The sequence below is a fragment of the Thamnophis sirtalis genome, unplaced genomic scaffold, assembly GCF_051295495.1.
Source record: "Thamnophis sirtalis isolate CommonGarterSnake01/CBP01778 unplaced genomic scaffold, rThaSir2_p1.2 scaffold_5, whole genome shotgun sequence".
In the NCBI taxonomy this organism is placed as follows: Eukaryota; Metazoa; Chordata; class Lepidosauria; order Squamata; family Natricidae; genus Thamnophis; species Thamnophis sirtalis.
The window spans coordinates 21,483,199-21,501,412 of record NW_028261385.1 but is presented as its reverse complement, the minus strand read 5'-3'; the positions used below and the strand labels follow the sequence as shown (position 1 = coordinate 21,501,412).

The following is an 18,214-nucleotide window of genomic DNA, read 5'->3' as shown; positions in this document are numbered from 1 at the left end:
GTCATCTTGTGATAGGGTTAGGGTTGGTAGAATGTCTTTGATGACTGTTTTTACCATGGTTGCAAGCTGAGTCATATGTTGTAAATCTGAATCCAGTTTAACCAATAGCTTTTTCCTCTGGTTTTTTTTTTTCTTTTTTGCCAGAAACCAGCAAAAAATATCACAAATTGGGATCATGTGATCGTGGGATGCTACAATTGGTCATAAATGTAATCTGGTTGATAAACAACCAAATTACGATTATGTGACCATAAGGCAAGTTCAAGGTCAAATTTAGGCCATGACTGCTTTTTCTGAGGCCACTGTTAATTTGAACTATTAAATGAATGGGTCATAGGTTGAGGACTGCCTGTATACAGTTATAATGAATGTAAAAATGATCAGGGTTAAATTATCCTAATATAATTTGAGCTACTATGCAAAGACCTCCAAAGAGGCATCTCATGCTGGAACAGGTGGAAAGAGAAAACAGGACAACCAGTAGTGAGATGGATGCATTTAGTTACTATGGCAAGAAATGGAAAATTGGAAGGCCTGAAGGACCAGGTTAGGGACTGGTTGTCATGGAGAACATCTATCTATATGGTTGCTACCAATTTGGTAGCATATAATCACAATAAATTCAAATCCGATTAGATCAGATTAATAAATGAACCCATAAATATGTGTGTCCCTTGGACTGCAAGGTGATCAAACTGGTCAGTCCTAGAGATCATCAACCCTGATTGCTCTTTAGAAGGCCAGATCCTGAAGACAAAATTCAAATACTTTGGCCACTTAATGAGAAGGAAGGACTCACTGGAGAAGAGCCTAATGTTGGGAAAGGTTGAGGGCAAAAAAAGAAGGGGATGACAGAGAATGAGTCACTGAAGCAGTAGGTATGAGCTTAAATGGACTCCAGAGGATGGTAGAGGACAGGAAGGCCTGGAGGAACGTTGTCCATGTGATCGTGATGGGTCAGACACAACTTCGCAACTAACAACAAAAAAGTTAAATATAGAAATCCAATGGTGAAGCTATTCTAAGCCAAAGAAAAAGCATCCATCAAGGAGGACATTCTAGAGAAGCCCGGAAAGCCTGCGTAAGACTTACAGCTGTGTCATCAAAGAGGTTGAGCAAAGAAATAAGAAAGGCTCGCCGGTGTTGCCGATTCCCTCGGATCATGGAGTAAAGATGGGAGCACAAAGCACTGCTAGATTCATCCTGTCTAAAGCCCCTCACAGGATCTTTTCGGCAAGTATTGATTGCCTGCTGTACTTGGTAAGACATCTTCATGCCGGCCACTGCTTTCATCTGAAATTGAACAAAATGTATAATGCCTACATATTTCTTACTCCAATCTGAATGAAGTTATTGCCAAACAACTTCCGTGCCATATCCTAAATGACTCCCTATTCCGCCCTTCAGATTCCATATCCTTCTCTCCCGAAATTTCATTTTGATTCTTGCTGTTCCTATTCCAACTGTTTGTAACTATTAACAAGAATAGACAAAGTTTGTTTTTAAAGAAACTCTTAGGTTGAAAAAATGTAAACAAAACTGGCTTGTAGAGAACAATTCTGTACCTCTTAATCATGAGGAGATGAGCAACTGCATATAGTAAAATCTTACATCCAATATTGATAAACAATGACTATGTAACATTTCTCTTTGTGCACAACTGGCTCATCATGTCTAACCTATGCAGGTCTGGTTGAAATACATCTTTCTCATACAAGGAAGTATATATATTCCTTGCTTCTAAAAACATAATCTCTCGCATGCCATAACTTTTGTTTTCAAGAAGAAACATGCAAACTTTAGTAAAAACCCACATAAAATGGCATGTGCTTAATTTTTGTATATTAATGGAAACATATTTTCTGTTTCATTTTTTTCAGCTGCAGAAACTGAATTACTATATCCTTTTTATTGTGAAAATAACCTACTGATAATGCTATGCTTCTTCTGATTGTGTGTATTTTTATATAAATGGAAACAGATAGAAATGATACTTAATTTATTAAGATAAATAGAGGCCAACATACATGAATAAACCCAGCGTATTTTTTGTCTATTTCCACCAGCTGTTGGTCTGCTTTGTTCCTCATAGAAGGCTCTGGATCTGTGCCCATTGCTATTAAATATGGTACACACTGCAAAAAGAGATAAAAACATCATTGAAAGAATTCCATGTTTCTTCTTGTGAAGGAAACAGAGAAAGGGGAAACAAAAAAAGTATAAATATTATCTCTCTGGTATATAAATTGCTCAATTACATTCTTCTCCCATCTACTATTCCTTACTAAGAGGATGAGAAAGAATAGTTTCCTCCTATGGATAGCAGATGATTCTTTTATTTATATGTCAAATGATCCCCAGCCTATAATTTCAGAAAATAGATAAAGAGTTCATATTTCCTCTGAGCAAATATGGTCAAAGAGCTTTCTAAAGTATTCCCAGCCATAAACCAAATGAAAGGCCACCCAGCATCAAAATATTTTGCAATCCCATCTAGTAAGACTCAAAGTTAGGAAGAAAGAATTCAGTACTATTTTACATTGCTTCTGCCTTTTGCTGTTCTCTCTATACCACTGCTGCCTTTTTCTATTTACTATATTATTAGACTCCTTGGAAATGTTTATGATACTGAAAAGCAGGGGGAAAAGAAATTGATAACTACAAATATTGGGCATGGAGCCATGTTACCTACAAGCCAATCTTCTCCAAACAGAGTCTGCCGCTTTTGGGTAATCAGCCCAGGAAATGATTCTAGAAGTCTGGAATCAGAAGGTGCTTTTTTTCTGTTGTAGCCTGCTAACTCTAAAATAATCCCTAAAGTCTGTATTTCACATTAAGAATTCATGGGATGTATAAATACTCTCCTATCTGATGAGGTTTTGGAACCTGAGGAGCTCATTGCATTATGCTTTTAAAAAATGTTTGTTTTAAGTTGAATTGATTGACATAATAATAAGAATTGTCTGGAGTTTGTGAAATCAGATTAGATACATTACAAACAAACCAAACAAACTATGTAAGTAAAATAAATACTGAAATAAATTTTTGCTGAACATCCAGAAAAATATCCACATCTTAAGTATAAAAATATAGTGATTACAACAGATTTCTGTACTTCCTTACTCATTAGTAAGCTCTAAAGAACTATATGTATATTGCTCCCAGTCAATATTTTGCAGAATTGTGAACTTAAATATACAATTATATACCTGAACTGGATGGATAAGACCCTGGTTTAACGTGAGTGCAATAACATTGAGCGCAAAATGACGAACACTGGATTGTGCGTGAAAGAATGCTTCTAGGACTTGTTTGAGATATAGCTGCATGATGGAGCTGCTCATCCCTGAGGAAATATCACCCATTTCTTTCAGATCTTCTTGCTTTGCTACTTTCTTCCCTACAAAAATAGAAAAGAAAGGAGAAATCTTATCATAATATCTATTATTTATATATTGCGTACACGTTGAATGTATATTTTGCATTTCTGTTGCTTACAATAGAAATTGGAGTGCCACCTAACTGAAACCCACTTAATAAAGATGGAGTCATCCACATTAACATACCATTCTCCACTAACTGATAAACTATTTGAAGAGCTACCATAAGTCACCAATCTAGACACATGAAGAAAAATACAGAAGGGCTGTACCATTTCAGATAACAGATTGAATAGGATGGATTATTTAAGGCTGTAGGTAAAGATAAATAGTTTTAATTTGCCTATTAAAAAAACCATGCACATACCCTAAAAACCTTCTTCTAAGGGAAAGGATGTGCTCACTTCCCAACATCTGTCACAGCAATAAGAAGCAAGAAAAAGGTATCAGGTGTGAGATGTGCCCGGGAAAGAAGGGTAGACTGTATAATTATAATGAAAATTGCCTGAAGAAGCATAGTTACATGTTAAGCAAACAGGTCTTCTAGTGTCCTTAGATATAAGTGTATACAATTAAGATAAATACAGCAGAAAAAAAGAGAAAAAATAGATGATGTACTAAACATAGAAGCAAATACTCTGATATGCATCCAAAAAGTGAAAAGAATTCTGGGAGGACAGTATCTTGATTCAAATAAAGAAAATGATGGCTTTCCATGAATATAGTATCTGATTGAAAAGAAGCTCCATTAGGGTCAAATCAATATAACAGAACAAACAAGGAGTGAAATAAATATGAGAAGACCACCAAAAGCTTATTTGGGTGTTAGAAATATAATACATCCTTGATGAAATATTCCAATTGTTTTAACATCTAGTTAAAAGAATAAAAATGCTGATTGCTAGCAGAATTATCAAAGATTGATTGATAAGCAATTGGTTTTCTATGCAATGTCAATGTGCTTCAAAATTTCCAGCAAAAAGAGTCAGAAGTATCATATTTGCCAACCCTAAGAATCCGAATATCAAAATAGTGTTATTTGATCATGGTGCCAAGACTCTACTCGAGTGACAGAAAATACAGTTCTGCTCAAGTTGAACAACTTGAACCAAGGTTCATATGGCCACCGTCCATTATTAGGATGCAGTTTGCATTGTTCCAGTTGTCCCAGTGAAAGTTTGACGTTAACAAGGAATAAAGAATAAAGAATTGCAGGGAAACATAAAGAAGAACCTCTGATCATTCATGTTCTGAAACGCTTCTTTCAGTGAATCTGCCTGATTCTGTCCAGATATTTAATGGAAATTATTGAGGACTAGCCTCATGATACCTAGTTAGGATAATGAAACGTCTGCAAGAAAACAAGCGAGCTCAAAGAGCATCAAGGACCCTTCATTTCAACCCTGCACTACAAATATTCACATTTAATGATTGATGGCATACAGGATGTATCATATATTTTGCAATGCAGTACCAGTGCTTTAGCTTTTCATTTTATCTAAGCACAGATATTCCTAAAGGACATCCTCACTATCTGGAAATATGGAATTTATCAGATCTGCACACTGATTTTATTTTTTTAAAAACCATCCAGCTTGGTACTGCCTATATTTTTAGATGCTACCTTAATAATTCTTATTATGTTTCCACCAGTTTTAAACTGTGAATCTAACTATAGATTATCCATCCTTAATAATAGTAATAAAATATGCTGCAAGATTGCAGAGTCTTACAAACAATGGCATAACAAAGTAGAAACAATTGTGCATTGAAATGGAGAAGAAAAGGGGGATAATTGAGGTGGCAATACCAGGGGATAGTAGAATAGAAGATAAAAAAATTGGAGATATGAGTCTTTAAGAAGACTACAAAGTATCAAAATATGAAAATCAAAATTGGAAGATTATGGCAAAAACTAGCCATGGTGGTCCTAATGGCTATAGGCACACTAGGTGCCAGAATGGTAAAATCCTGGATGGCAATTTAAAAAAATATGTGCACTGACATCAATCAATTGCAAAAGGCCTTCTCTACCTGTTGAGACTACCTTCTCAAAAATCTTACCTAAAAAGAAGTTGGAGCTAGCACTAGTGAAATATCTCCAAATGTTTTTTAAGAACCAAAAATATCCAAGAGGATTTGTCTGTGCATACCATTAAAAGTAAAAATCAGGATTACAGATGAGGCAGGTATAACTTGCATCAGATACCGGGTGCCACAACTATCATCAAATACAAATAGGTATAACATGTATCTGAACATAGATAGTGAAACAAGAAGAATCCCCCCTCCTATTTTCAGGAAGTCATTTTCTGAACCTCTAGAACAAGTATACGGATTGACTGTAAAATAGCAACTATGTCATAATTTGAAAACAGAGAACAGAAAACAGTGATCAATCTAAAATTTTACCGTCAGAAATAAATCTAAGGAATCAACTAAAATGAGCAAAGCAAGTGATAAATAGTATGAACTGCAAGTTCTAGCCCTCTGGTTGTATGCAAAGCCTTAGTCAGTTAAAGAAATAATAATCACAGTCAAAACTGAGGTCTTTGGTATAGGTTTAGGTTTAGGTTTAGATTTATTGGATTTATATGCCACCCTTCTCCCAAGGACTCAGGGCGGCGTACAACATAAAAGAAAACACATATTACAAAAATTAAAAGGGACATTAAATAAAGTATCCAAAAAAACCCCAATTGATATTTACAATAAAAATTTAAAAATTGAATTAAAATTAACAACCAAATTAATCCTATATTTTATTCTATTCAGGCCAGGCCAGCTTACTGGAAAAGCCAATTTTTTAGGGCGCGTCGGAAGGACCGGAGATCGGGGATTATGCGAAGCTCCGGGGCAGCTCATTCCAGAGGGAAGGCGCTCCCACAGAGAAGGCTCTCCCCCTGGGGGTCGCTAGCCGACACTGTCTGGCCGGCGGCCCCTTGAGGAGGCCAACTCTGTGGGATCACACTGGATAGTGGTATATTTCTGAGTTCAACATAAATACCAGTTCTGATAAAAATAAATATCATATTTCAATGTTTAACCCTTCTGTAGTTCTTTCAGTTTAATAACTGAAGGCCAGTTAAATTTAATTAGTTTAGTTTCATTTAACATTCTATGGCAAAGAGTTTAGGGAAGAGCCACTCAGAGTCACCTTGTAAGGAAGATGGGCAGCATAAAATTAGATGGATGGATTGATGGACGCATGCATGCATGCATGGAAAGAGATGCTCTAATGGTTTCAAGAATTGCCAGATATGTTTACTTTCAAAACCAAAATTGGAAACAGAACCCAGAATTCTAAACAGAACTGAAATTCTAAAATGGACAGAGGTACAAGATTTTCTATCCATGCATTAGAATCAACCAACATAATGATTAGCTTTATTTAGATCAGATCTATTCAATTTGTGGCCCATGAGCTGCATGCTGCCTTGGACAGTTGGTAATGTGGTTCTGTATTATTTTGAGATTTATATACATTAACTATGTTATATATTTTATATGTGGCCCAAGACAATTCCTTTTCACTCAATGCAGCACAGGTAGCCAAAAGGTCACACACCCAAGGTTCAGTTAGTTAAAACTGAGACAAATAGCTCAGTTGCATTATGTGCTCTTGAAGAATAGAGCGGTTTCCTTGGGCGTGAAATCAATTGTCAATTCTACCAAACATCCTTTTCTAAATCACAAAACCCATAGTCAGTTGAGAATTATATATTCACATAGCCAGAGTCCTTTTGGAAAGTATATTGGAAAAATAAAAACATAATTTGAACATAGGAAATTGAGAAAGGAAAAAAAGAATATAATAAATAAATGATGACATATGCTCCAATAGTCTTCAGTAATGGCAAATATGAAGAATGTTTTCTATAATATTGCTGCAGAAATTTTTTAGAAAGAGTGTATCAGGTAGAGTAGCACACCTCCCAGTCTGAGCAACACACACTAGGAGGAAAGAGTGGGTTTCTGCCAAACTTTCTTAACTTTGGAATACTGTGAATAAAGCTCAACATAGGTGAAATATCTAGATGGGTTGCCAACAGAAAGTTCATTAACATTACATTTTACCTATCTCACTCTTGAAAAAGACATATGGACCCTGAGTTGTGGTACTTAATATTAGCTTGATACTATATAATCCATTACACTGAAAATATTTATTGAATGCACTTGTATTTATCACTCACATTCTCTATCTGCCTGCTGCATACGTGTATCTTCCTCTTGAAGGTATGTCTGGAGATTTTTCAACACCTGGATTTTTAAATTCACTGAGCAGTTTTTATCAGAGAGAATATTATTATACAATGTCTTCACCTCTTGTTCAAACATTAGACCTGGGTGTTGTATGAAGGCGAATCCTGAGGAAAATAAGAAAATGCAACTGAATAAATCTTGTTGCAGAGTTGAATTCTTAACTTTATATATAACTTTCTACCACAGGAAATGTTTTGTTTCCTTGTATTTTATTGTCTCCTTACTTATACAAACATTTTAATATTATCCTGCTTCAAAACACTTCAGATTTATTCATAAAGTAACAGAATTAAGAATGTCAAACCAGATACAAATAAACGTAAGTTACAAGAGAGCTTCATTGTTACTATAAATATCCAGTGGAGTATTGCAGCATTAAAGATTTTGCAAAAGGGCAAGCAAATTGAGGGCTTCCTATCACTTATGATCCAAAATATTATATGGTCAGGTGGATGCCACTAATAAGGAATGCTTCTAGGGCCAAAGTCTTCTTGCCTCATATGGAATTAAGATCCATAACATAATTTTGGGGAATGAATCTGTACAGTTTCCCTAATTGAATATCATCAATATACTGATACTTCAACCCAAACAGAATAAACTTTCCAAGTAGTTTCATGTAGATTTTGAATAGTATAGGAAACTACCGTAAACACCCACACTGGAGAGAGGCCAGGAGCACAAAGATCTTTTTGCATTAATACCAAAGATAATTTTCTACTCCAGGAGTTGAAGCACCATAAAAGAATGTTTTCTGCTTCTAGTTCTCATACAGTCTAGAACAGTGATGGCGAAACCTTTTGTAAATGTGTGCCAAAATTGTGCGTTCCGCCTACCTGCGCATGTGACCCCTGTGCATGTGCGCATGACACACACACCCCGTACGGAAGTTCAAAATGATCCAAAGGTCCAGTTGGCCCGTTGGGCCTCTTTTTCACCCTCCCTAGGCTCCGGAGGCTTTCCTGGAGCCTGGGGAGGGCGAAAACAGCCTCCCCCAGCCCCCCGGAGGCCCTCTGGAAGCTGGAAACAGATCGTTTCCGAACTTCTGGTTGGCCTGTTGGGTCCATTTTTGGCACTCCCCAGGCTTCGGAGACTTTCCTGAAGACTGGGGAGGGCGAAAACAACCTCCCCCAGTGCTCTGGAAGGCCGAAAATAAGCTGGCCAGCACATGAATGCGCGCTGGAGCTGACAGCTTGCGTGCTGGAAGATATGGCTCTGCATGCCACCTGTGGCACACATGCCATAGGTTTCCCATCATGGGTCTAAAATAATATAATGGTAGATAATATAAAATGCTTTTGAGAGATCTAATAAGATCAGTTGAGAGTGTTTTCCCTCCAACCAACAAACTTCACTGACTATGTGACTACTGCTTTTTTCCATCCAAAGAAAGACTGATAATCTGTTTCCTCTGTAACTCAAGCCCCAGAAAGGAAAGACTGGAGATCAGGTTAGTGATTGGCTCAAGAGATAATTCAATTCAGGAAAGAATACATCACTACCTCCTTCAAGGTACAGTGGGACCTCGGTTCCACCACAAAACCGCGTTCGACTAAACCGCGCTCGACGAAACCGCGTAGCTGACGTCATCAATAGGGCGACAACAGCGCAGAGACAGAAGCACGCTGTAAACGCTAAACCTAAAATTAACCCCTAAACCTAAACCTAACCCACCTAAACCTAAACCTAAACCTAACCCTTAACCTAACCCTAAACCTAACCCTTAACCTAACCCTAATCCTAATCCTAACCCTTAACCTAACCCTAAACCTAACCCTAACCCTTAACCTAACCCTAACCCTAACCCTAACCCTTAACCTAACCCTAAACCTAACCCTAAACCTAACCCTTACCTTAAGTTGAATCGGCTTGCTTTCAAAGCGCTATTTAAAGCGCCCTTCTTTCTCCGCGCTGGCTGTTGTCGCCCTGTTGATGACGTCAGCGACGCGGTTTAATCGGGCGTGGCTTAGTCGAGCACGGTTTTGACGGGTCACGGTGGGACCTCAGGTGCCGACCATAATCCATTCCAGGACTTTGGTTGGCACCCGATTTGGTCGTGACCAGAAGTAAGACTGACTGCGCATGCGCACACACAAAAACAATGCTGCGGCAGGGGAAATTGCTGTGGCTGTGTTTATTTGGCACCTAAGGATGTGTTCGTGACTTGAGTGAAAGTGTTAGCAGATTTTTTTGGTTGGCACTCGAATTGTTCATCATCTGAGCCATTTGGGACCCGAGGTCTCACTGTATGTGATAGTTCTCCTCCTTTAAAGAGGCATTTATCACTCCAGAATACTGTTGCACATACTATGACCAAGTACTGAAAAAAACCAGTGCAAGGCTCTGGCTCACAGGTGGCACAACTCCTGTTATGGAGAACTCTGCTCCTTGATCTCTGGAAAAACAATCCAAAATGGTATGAAAAACTCTGTCCATTTGGTATATAATTTGAAGAAATGTGGACAATTTTATCTTTGACAAACCTCACAAAAATGTCACATTAGCTAATGATTAGATCTTCTTCCACCTCTCTATCAAAAGGATATAGGCAACCCTAAACAAGGCTATTGAATGCAAATCTGCAGGTGTAATAAGAGCAGACAAGTAGAAACAGTTTGCCACTATTATTACCATGGTTTAGTATCAAACATGGATGTGTAACTGTTTTTATGTTTTCCACCTAGTACTACTCTGGCCATCTCTTGAGCCATCTCAATTCCCAGAGGTCTTCAGAATATCAAGAAGTTCTCCAGGACATATGTTAAAGCAGAAACCACTTAATGCCAATTTTGCGTAACATACTAAATAACTTGGAACAAGCATCTGATTTTTATAGAGGCTTTTAAATCATGAAACCATCTAGAATTCATACCCAAAGATATGGAGAAGTCACTTCACCAATAAAAGCTTAGATGATTTCAATACCACTATCAATATGAAATCAGGACCTCAAGAAGGCAATCATAGCAGCACCTCTAGTGACAGTTAAAGGTCTTACAATAAATTATTGCCTCAACCCCATCCAATTTCAGTATTGGGGCTATGATGCACAAAGAATAGTGGTGAATAAATCTTGAATCTGGTAATTTCCCCATCCTTCCCAATCAGGTTCCTATGAAGTAAGACAAGTCCACACATGCTCATGATGAATAAATGTGGTCTTACTAAATACAGACTTGACTATAACTAACAACACTGACATCACCTAGGCATAGGAGGACTAGCACAAGTGCAGGCAACCTTTTTCTTGTAAAGATTGTTCCAGTACTTTGTGCCATACCTGCAACTGCCATCAACTGCTTATTTACATTTTATAGTTATTGCAAACTGCACAAATACAAAATTATTAATACGTTTTAAAAAACAGAACTATACAATATTAAGCTGCATCAAAGGCACATAATTAGATATACAAAAATACATGCTAGCAAATTTGCACCATCTTTCCTTTTCTGAATATAGCTGCTAGAGACTATTACAATAATCCAAACTATATTAATAAATTATCTTGGACTGTTTTATTGAAGCAGCAGTCATTTTGCAATGATCACAAGCAACTACTGATATACATAATGTATTTCAAATCTGTGGTAAAATCTTACCTAGACCAATGATAGCTTTTGTTTGTACCTCCTCATCTGAATGTTTGGTAAAATACATTAACAATTCAAGTACTTTATCCTTTATGTTAACCTGTTTAAAAAGGAAAAGGGTACAATAATTTAAAAAATGAAGGAAAGTTTCATTTCCATTTAAAAACATTTATTAATATCTAAAAACAGAAAAATAGTGGTTGTATTAGAGATTTCCATCCATCCAAATATACTTTTAAATATTGTATTACCTTACTGTTGCCTTTAAAATCTTCTTGATCAAAATCAAAATGCCGGCACAGAGCTCCAACAGTAAAAAGGGATCTTAGGAGTGCTGGTTTATTTGCTGTAAGTATAGTGCTATTTGGATCTTCTTGATGTTGACTTTTTAGTTTTGAAAGTGCACCTAAATTAGAAAACCTATTTTATAATGCTGCTTTCATAAACATTGTATATGTTTAAAAGAATATTCATTAAAAAAATCTAAATATTTAACTTACCATAGTATCTATTAAAACAAGCCCATACAAATTTAAAATTCTGTGTGACTTTGTTAACAACAGCTCCAAGACAGCTAACACAGTGCTGCACTACCTAGAAACAAAGGGGGGAAATTATTGCAGAGTAATGGAGAAATCAATGTTCTGCTCTTATTTTACAGATTTAGTTAGACTTCAAGGCCATCATAAAAATAGTTTTTATTTTAAAAATAGTTTTATTATTTTTAATAATTTCTATCTTCTTTACTTAAACAAGCAAAGTTTTGTTTACTTGTATACAAAAATAAACAAATATTGTTTTAAGTAAAATATTGTTTTACTTAAACAATATTCAAGTAGCATATGAACAGTTAAAATAAAAAAGTGAATTAGCTAACCATATTTTTATATTCATAAAATCAACATAATGACTACAATTTCAATGTTCCCTTTGAAATACAGCATTTTCTACCGCAGTAAAACAAGGTGATTTTTAAAGTAGAAATTAAACCTTACTGTCATGCCATATTTGATTATGAGCTTCATAAGATCTTCTTCCATTGTAGCAAGGAAAGTCTCACTTGGGTGTTCCATCAGTGGCACTACCAATTCTAAGATCTTAGCAACATTGCAGATGACCATGAAGTCATTTTGGTTCTATAGAAAATATTGCATTCAATTAATTATGTCTATTGTGATCCTTTACTATATCATGAAAAGCTCAAGTTCAACATTAGAATAAAGCATCCATGCTACTGAATGTTACAACACCATGGAATAACAACTCAGCAGTCACAACTTGTGTACATGAACTAGTACCTTTTTTTAGTGTGCAACTCTCATTACTCAAAAGGTACCTGAGAAAATCTTAGAGGGCTGATAGACTGGATTGTTTCTATCCTACTTTTGAATCATTTAAATGATGAAAAATGGGGCAGAAATGTTAGAATGAAAATAAAAACATACAAAACGTAGAAACACAAAGTTGGAAATGGCAATTAAGTCCATCCCCTGCTCAGTGCAAGAATATGAATGAAAGAAGTCCCAGAAAAAAGCTACGTAGTTTCTCTTTGAACATCTCCACTTTCCACATTTCCAAACTCACTTCTCTCTGGATAATCAATTCCATTATCAAATTGTTCTTATTGTCTAAAAATTCTTCAAAACAAGTCATTTAACAAGCAAATTTAAAACCTAGAAGAATAGATGTAATAAATTCAAAAAGAATTTTAAAGCAGCTTATTAAACCACAACAATGGGAATGATAAAAGTTAAATAGTAGTAAGAACAACCCTAGAAGCGGACAACTAAATAGTCTCAAAGCAGATTTTAGTGGTTTCTACCCATACATTAATCTTAACTTCAGCTGAAACAGATACTATAAAGATAAGCAATCTGGATATGTTAATACTTACACTGCATTTAGTTGTAAGATATGGTTGCATGGTCATAGCATGTTTGACCATTAACTGAGGCCTGATTTTGCTGAATAAAAATAAAGTGGTTATGCAAGCTACCAAGCGACTTGAATTCAAACCCTTGTTGTCAGAATCTGGAAAAGAAATATCATTATTTATATAAGCCCACACAAACACTCATCTGCCAATCAATCATTAATCTAAATGGCCAGCTGAATCAAGTCTCTCAAGTGAGAATATTTATAGTTGGCCTGATTATGCGTAGCATCATATTGTGCTGCAAAAATAAATGATTGCTGACTGGGAAAGCGCTGGGCACCACACAGTTCCTTTATCCTTTCATGTGCTTTGTAAGCCACTGTTTATGATAGCCCAAACAGAAATATTATTGATCAGGCCAAAACCTGATTCCAGTCTTAAAGCTAGTACTATTATCATAGATTTCAGATATTATTTGGTCTTACGTTCAATATTATCACCATGACAATATTTTAAATAAATAAATAAAGCATATAGCAATAGGAAACACTATATTCAGAAAACCAATATTATTTTCCCAATGTAAATTAAACTAACAGTGCACATTTTAATAGTTATAAAGTCTCACTTTAATTGTGATCCTTTGCATTATAATAATATGAGCTCATCTGGACAGACCCCCCACTTTTTCATATTCCTCTTCAGAATGACCCCAAGGAATCAAAAAGATAATGGATATTTCACATAACAGTTCCTTTTAACTTTTAGCAGAAGTACCTAAGTGATTGAACTCCTACTTTCTTGGATGACTGCAAATCATGTGATCTAGTTTTTTTTATACTATATCCTATTCCTGAAAGCTTTCCAGTTCTATACTGTGGCTAAGAGCCTGAAGCAGAAACACTAAGAGCATAATTAAAGAATAAAACAAAACCTGAATGTGATTTGGCCTTCCTTTGCATTGCAATTCTGAAAAATTATGCAATTACTTCTAGTTTGTCTATTCATAAAGGATAGTACTTTGGACACTTAATGAGAAGGAAGAACTCACTGGAGAAGAGCCTAATGCTGGGAAAGACTGAGGGCAAAAGAAGAAGGGGACGACAGAGACTAAGGTGGCTGGATGGAGTCACTAAAGCAGTCAGCATGAGTTTAAATGGACTCTGGGGGATAGTAGAGGACAGGAAGGCCTGGAGGAACGTTGTCCATGGGGTTGTGATGGGTCGTACACGACTTCGCAACAAACAACAACAAATGATAGCCATTCCAAGTTAATAGGAATGTAGTCTCAAGATACATTACACCAGAAAAACTAAGATGTGTTGGACGTGTTTATTACCTTGAACTATTTGTAAAAATAATAAAGGCAGTAATGAAATAAATAAAATAACCAAATAAGTTGTGATCTCAAACAAGGCTGAGATAAACCATCATGTCATGCTGTATTGAGCATTTCCCCTCACAAACTGAAATTGTGATGAAAAGTAAAATCCCTTTATCTAAGGGTCCACTCTCACAAGAAAGTGTCTAAAATTCATTACATTATTTATTCCTTCTGTCCATTAATATTAGTGGTCATTTTAACTTTTTAACGAATTAAAACAGTGAGAAATTAGTCTCTTAAATTGCAAAGAAAAACCTTTTCTTGAGGAAAATAGAAGTATCAAAAAAGTTTTGCCTCTTTTGGAAGCATTTTTCAACCACCCAGAGGAGAATCTTTGCTGCCACCCAATGGCTTGTAAGAAAGTTGTTTTCTATTTCCGCAGGAAATCTAGTGGCTTCTAAGTAGGAGTACTATGCAAGCATTTTTTGTAGAAGACTGGAGAGGCTGGATGAAGGTTTTCTTTTCTTTCTTTATCTTCCTTCCTTCCCACTTTCCCTTTCCCTTCCACTCCATTCTATTAATCCGTTGCACTGATATAAATTTCCTTGTCTCTGAGGGGCTAATCTGTTGGTGGCTTTTAACAAATTAGATAGATTTGTTTATGTAAGAGTGGCATTGCCTAAATGCTCTAATATAAGTTTGCTCAGAAATGCTTCCCTACTGATGTTATGAGAAGCAGAAATAAAGGAAGAGACAGAAAATAACAGAGAGAAATCTGTGCACACAAAGAAAGGAGGAAAAATTGCTACCAGCAAGCTATCTTAATTTTAAATTGCTACCAACAAGCTATTTTAATAGTATATGATTGAAATGGTCATAGATGCTTTACCTGCCAAAGATTCCTCATACTTCAGAATATGCTCAACCAAATTGTCCACAAGTTGAGTACAGGCTTTCTTGACAGGTTTGTATGACGCATCCTCTTCTGATTTTAACAACTGTAAAATAAACAGAATATAGTCTTTTGTAAAAGAAAATTAAAGACAGCATCTAACTGGATATAACAAAAATAAACCACTAATTTGAAGTAATAACGGAGAACAGATTACCCCAAAATACATTTTAAGGAAACTTATTTAAAGTGTTAATTTAAATTGATTTTTATTTAGAAGCTTAAACAGTCAATAAATATTTATCAAATAGTATACATTATTCTAAAAAAAAATGTGAACTAACTCACTTTGCTTGTTATTCATGTGTATATTCATTTACTGCTTATCATAAACCTGGGCTACAAGTCTTAAAGCTTTTTTAATTATTTATAACTGAACTAGGATACATGCCTTAATAAATATGTCAAGAAAACTAAGCTACGCAAAGTAGCCTTTCAAGAATTAAGAATAATATGTAAAAAGCATTAATGAATAAGCAATATGAAGAAGATATTCATCCATGAAATAATGTAATTCATTTTTGAATTATCATAGTGTCTTGCCTAATGGATGGAGGAGGCATGTCAATATTTCCAATACAATGGGGAGAGATTCTTTTCATTTCCATCGTTTGATTTACCTACAAACCAGTAAGAAAGTCATTTTTTACTGATAATGGGACCTCCTAAATTCTTATTAGATTGTTAATTGACTTTTGTATTGATTAATTTGAATATCCCTTTTCTATTTGTTGTGTTACTAAAAAGCTGCATCAATTCTGTTTGAAAAAAGATAAAAATAAAAGGTATTTGAATGAAATCAAGGTCCAGAATATCTGAATCATTACGTACATTCTGAAGAAGCTGTTCAAACCAATCATATCCTGTATCTCTACAAGCTGCAACCTATGAAAAAGAAGTGTAAATTTTATTTGCAAATAAATTTATTTGTTACATTCTGAGTTCACATATTAATACACACAGAGAATATCTATAAAATACATCAATTTCTCAGAAAGCTGTTCATAATCTATGAAAACCACCAAATTAGGGGAAAGAAACCTGTAATTTTGAACATAGAATGCTAAACTAATACATAGTAGGACAAATGTTTTTCCTCCAGAAGCTTGGTCTATGCACATATCAATGCTATTTTCATAACACTATTTTAATTGACATTTAACAGATTAAATATCTACTGAAGCATTTGAACTTTCATACAAAAAAAGTTAATTGTTTATACCTAATAAACAAGATATCCAAGTAAAATGGATTGTTTTCAAGAATCCTTAGTCTTAGCTGAACTTGATAGCATTATATAATGCAATTATATATATTTTTCTTCCACATTATGCTATTCCAATTTTTCTCACTAATTTTAAAAAAATCAAATATGCTATAAGTTTTATAAACACAAACCTATTGGGAAACAAGTTCTACATCATATTAATCTAGCTAATAAAAACAAACGTTTAAAATGTATTGATGTGCCTAAAAGTTTGGATACATATATTATGCTAAATCGTGGTCCAACTATAATTTGTTAGGCAACAAAGCACATAACACAACGTCTTAGACAAAGTGGTTGGGATCAGACACTACACAAATACAAAATCCAACAAAGCAGAGTGTAAAATAGCAGTGCATAATGCGTAATTCTCCAGATGTTGGCAGACTGTCCTTTTTATCATATTTTGCCCTTTGCCAGCTAGAGCTAATGAGAGATACAATTCAATAAAATCTCTACCCTTCTTTTATAAAATAGCCAACCTTTACTTAGCACATGTAGCAATAAAACAATTTTTCAGATTTTTCAAAACCCAACCAGAAAAATAAAATATTTGTACTACATGAAGCCCTTGCCCTATAATCATTCATTCAGCAACCATTTGAAGTAATGACAGCGCTGAATTAATGATGAATACAGCTGGTCCTTGGAGTTCCAGCTAACCCAACACTCCTGTAGTCATGTGATTCTGAACTTGGAGCTTGGCAATTCATTCAAATGACCAGTTTACAAGTGCCCCATCATCACCATTTGCAATCTTCCCTGTCAGCTTCCCTAGAAAGTCAATAGGAAGCCAGAAAGGAAGGTTACGAATTGCTGGGGCACAAATTCTGCCCCAACCCCTCTATGCTGATGCTGCATTGGCCACTTCTGCACTCCTAGGCAGCATCCCTGATTCTATGTTTCCCTCACACCCTCCCTGACTCACATCCAGGGTAAATTTTCTGATCCCTAAGATTTTTCTCATGCACCCCCTCATATCCTCAATGATCTGTGTAGAACTTCTCTCATACTTCCTCGCTGATCCATTCTCACACACTCCAACACCCCAGCACACACTGCACTTATGCACCCCCCCCCACCTGCAAGTTTATTCTTGCACTCACCCTCCTTCTCTCCCATGTGGTGCTCCTTGCATCCCCTAACCCTCTCCAACCTATACCATCCCCTAGCAACCTCCCCAAACCAACTTCACAACCTTCCCATACCTCTCACACATCCTCCCTCTCCTCCTCCTGCGCTCCTTCATTTCCTCCTTGATTTAATGGCCATTTACTTGCCTGCGGGTCTGGGACTATAAATTCCTGCCGGCTTCCTCAGTGACTTTGGCTGTGCCATCAGGAAGTCTGGTAGTGCCAGCAGAAAGCTACCCCATCTAAGGACTGTGAGATTCAGTTAAAAATGGCAATTGGGACTATAGGAATTTCTGTAGCTAAGCAATGCTGTCACACTTGACAACTTACATTGTGTTCACTCCCAATTGCTGTTGAAGCTCATGGACTACCTGTATTGCTTTTGTTTGAGTGACACCAATGAAGTAACACTTAGTCTTAAAA

General features: G+C 35.9%; 1 protein-coding gene across 3 annotated transcripts in view; it reads right to left on the bottom strand.

Annotated features, from left to right (window-relative positions):
- The window catches only part of NIPBL (NIPBL cohesin loading factor), a 155,736-nt gene that overhangs the window by 6,911 nt on the left and 130,611 nt on the right, over positions 1-18,214 (bottom strand). For all 3 annotated transcript variants that reach the window (XM_087715423.1, XM_087715425.1, XM_087715424.1), the window contains 11 exons: positions 16,223-16,276; positions 15,329-15,437; positions 13,134-13,270; positions 12,235-12,375; positions 11,740-11,833; positions 11,491-11,645; positions 11,249-11,339; positions 7,577-7,750; positions 3,210-3,400; positions 2,028-2,135; positions 1,093-1,293 (listed from right to left, as the gene is read on the bottom strand). In XM_087715423.1, the coding sequence (XP_087571549.1) occupies positions 1,093-1,293; positions 2,028-2,135; positions 3,210-3,400; positions 7,577-7,750; positions 11,249-11,339; positions 11,491-11,645; positions 11,740-11,833; positions 12,235-12,375; positions 13,134-13,270; positions 15,329-15,437; positions 16,223-16,276 (1,455 nt within the window). The remainder of the gene's footprint in view (positions 1-1,092; positions 1,294-2,027; positions 2,136-3,209; positions 3,401-7,576; positions 7,751-11,248; positions 11,340-11,490; positions 11,646-11,739; positions 11,834-12,234; positions 12,376-13,133; positions 13,271-15,328; positions 15,438-16,222; positions 16,277-18,214) is intronic.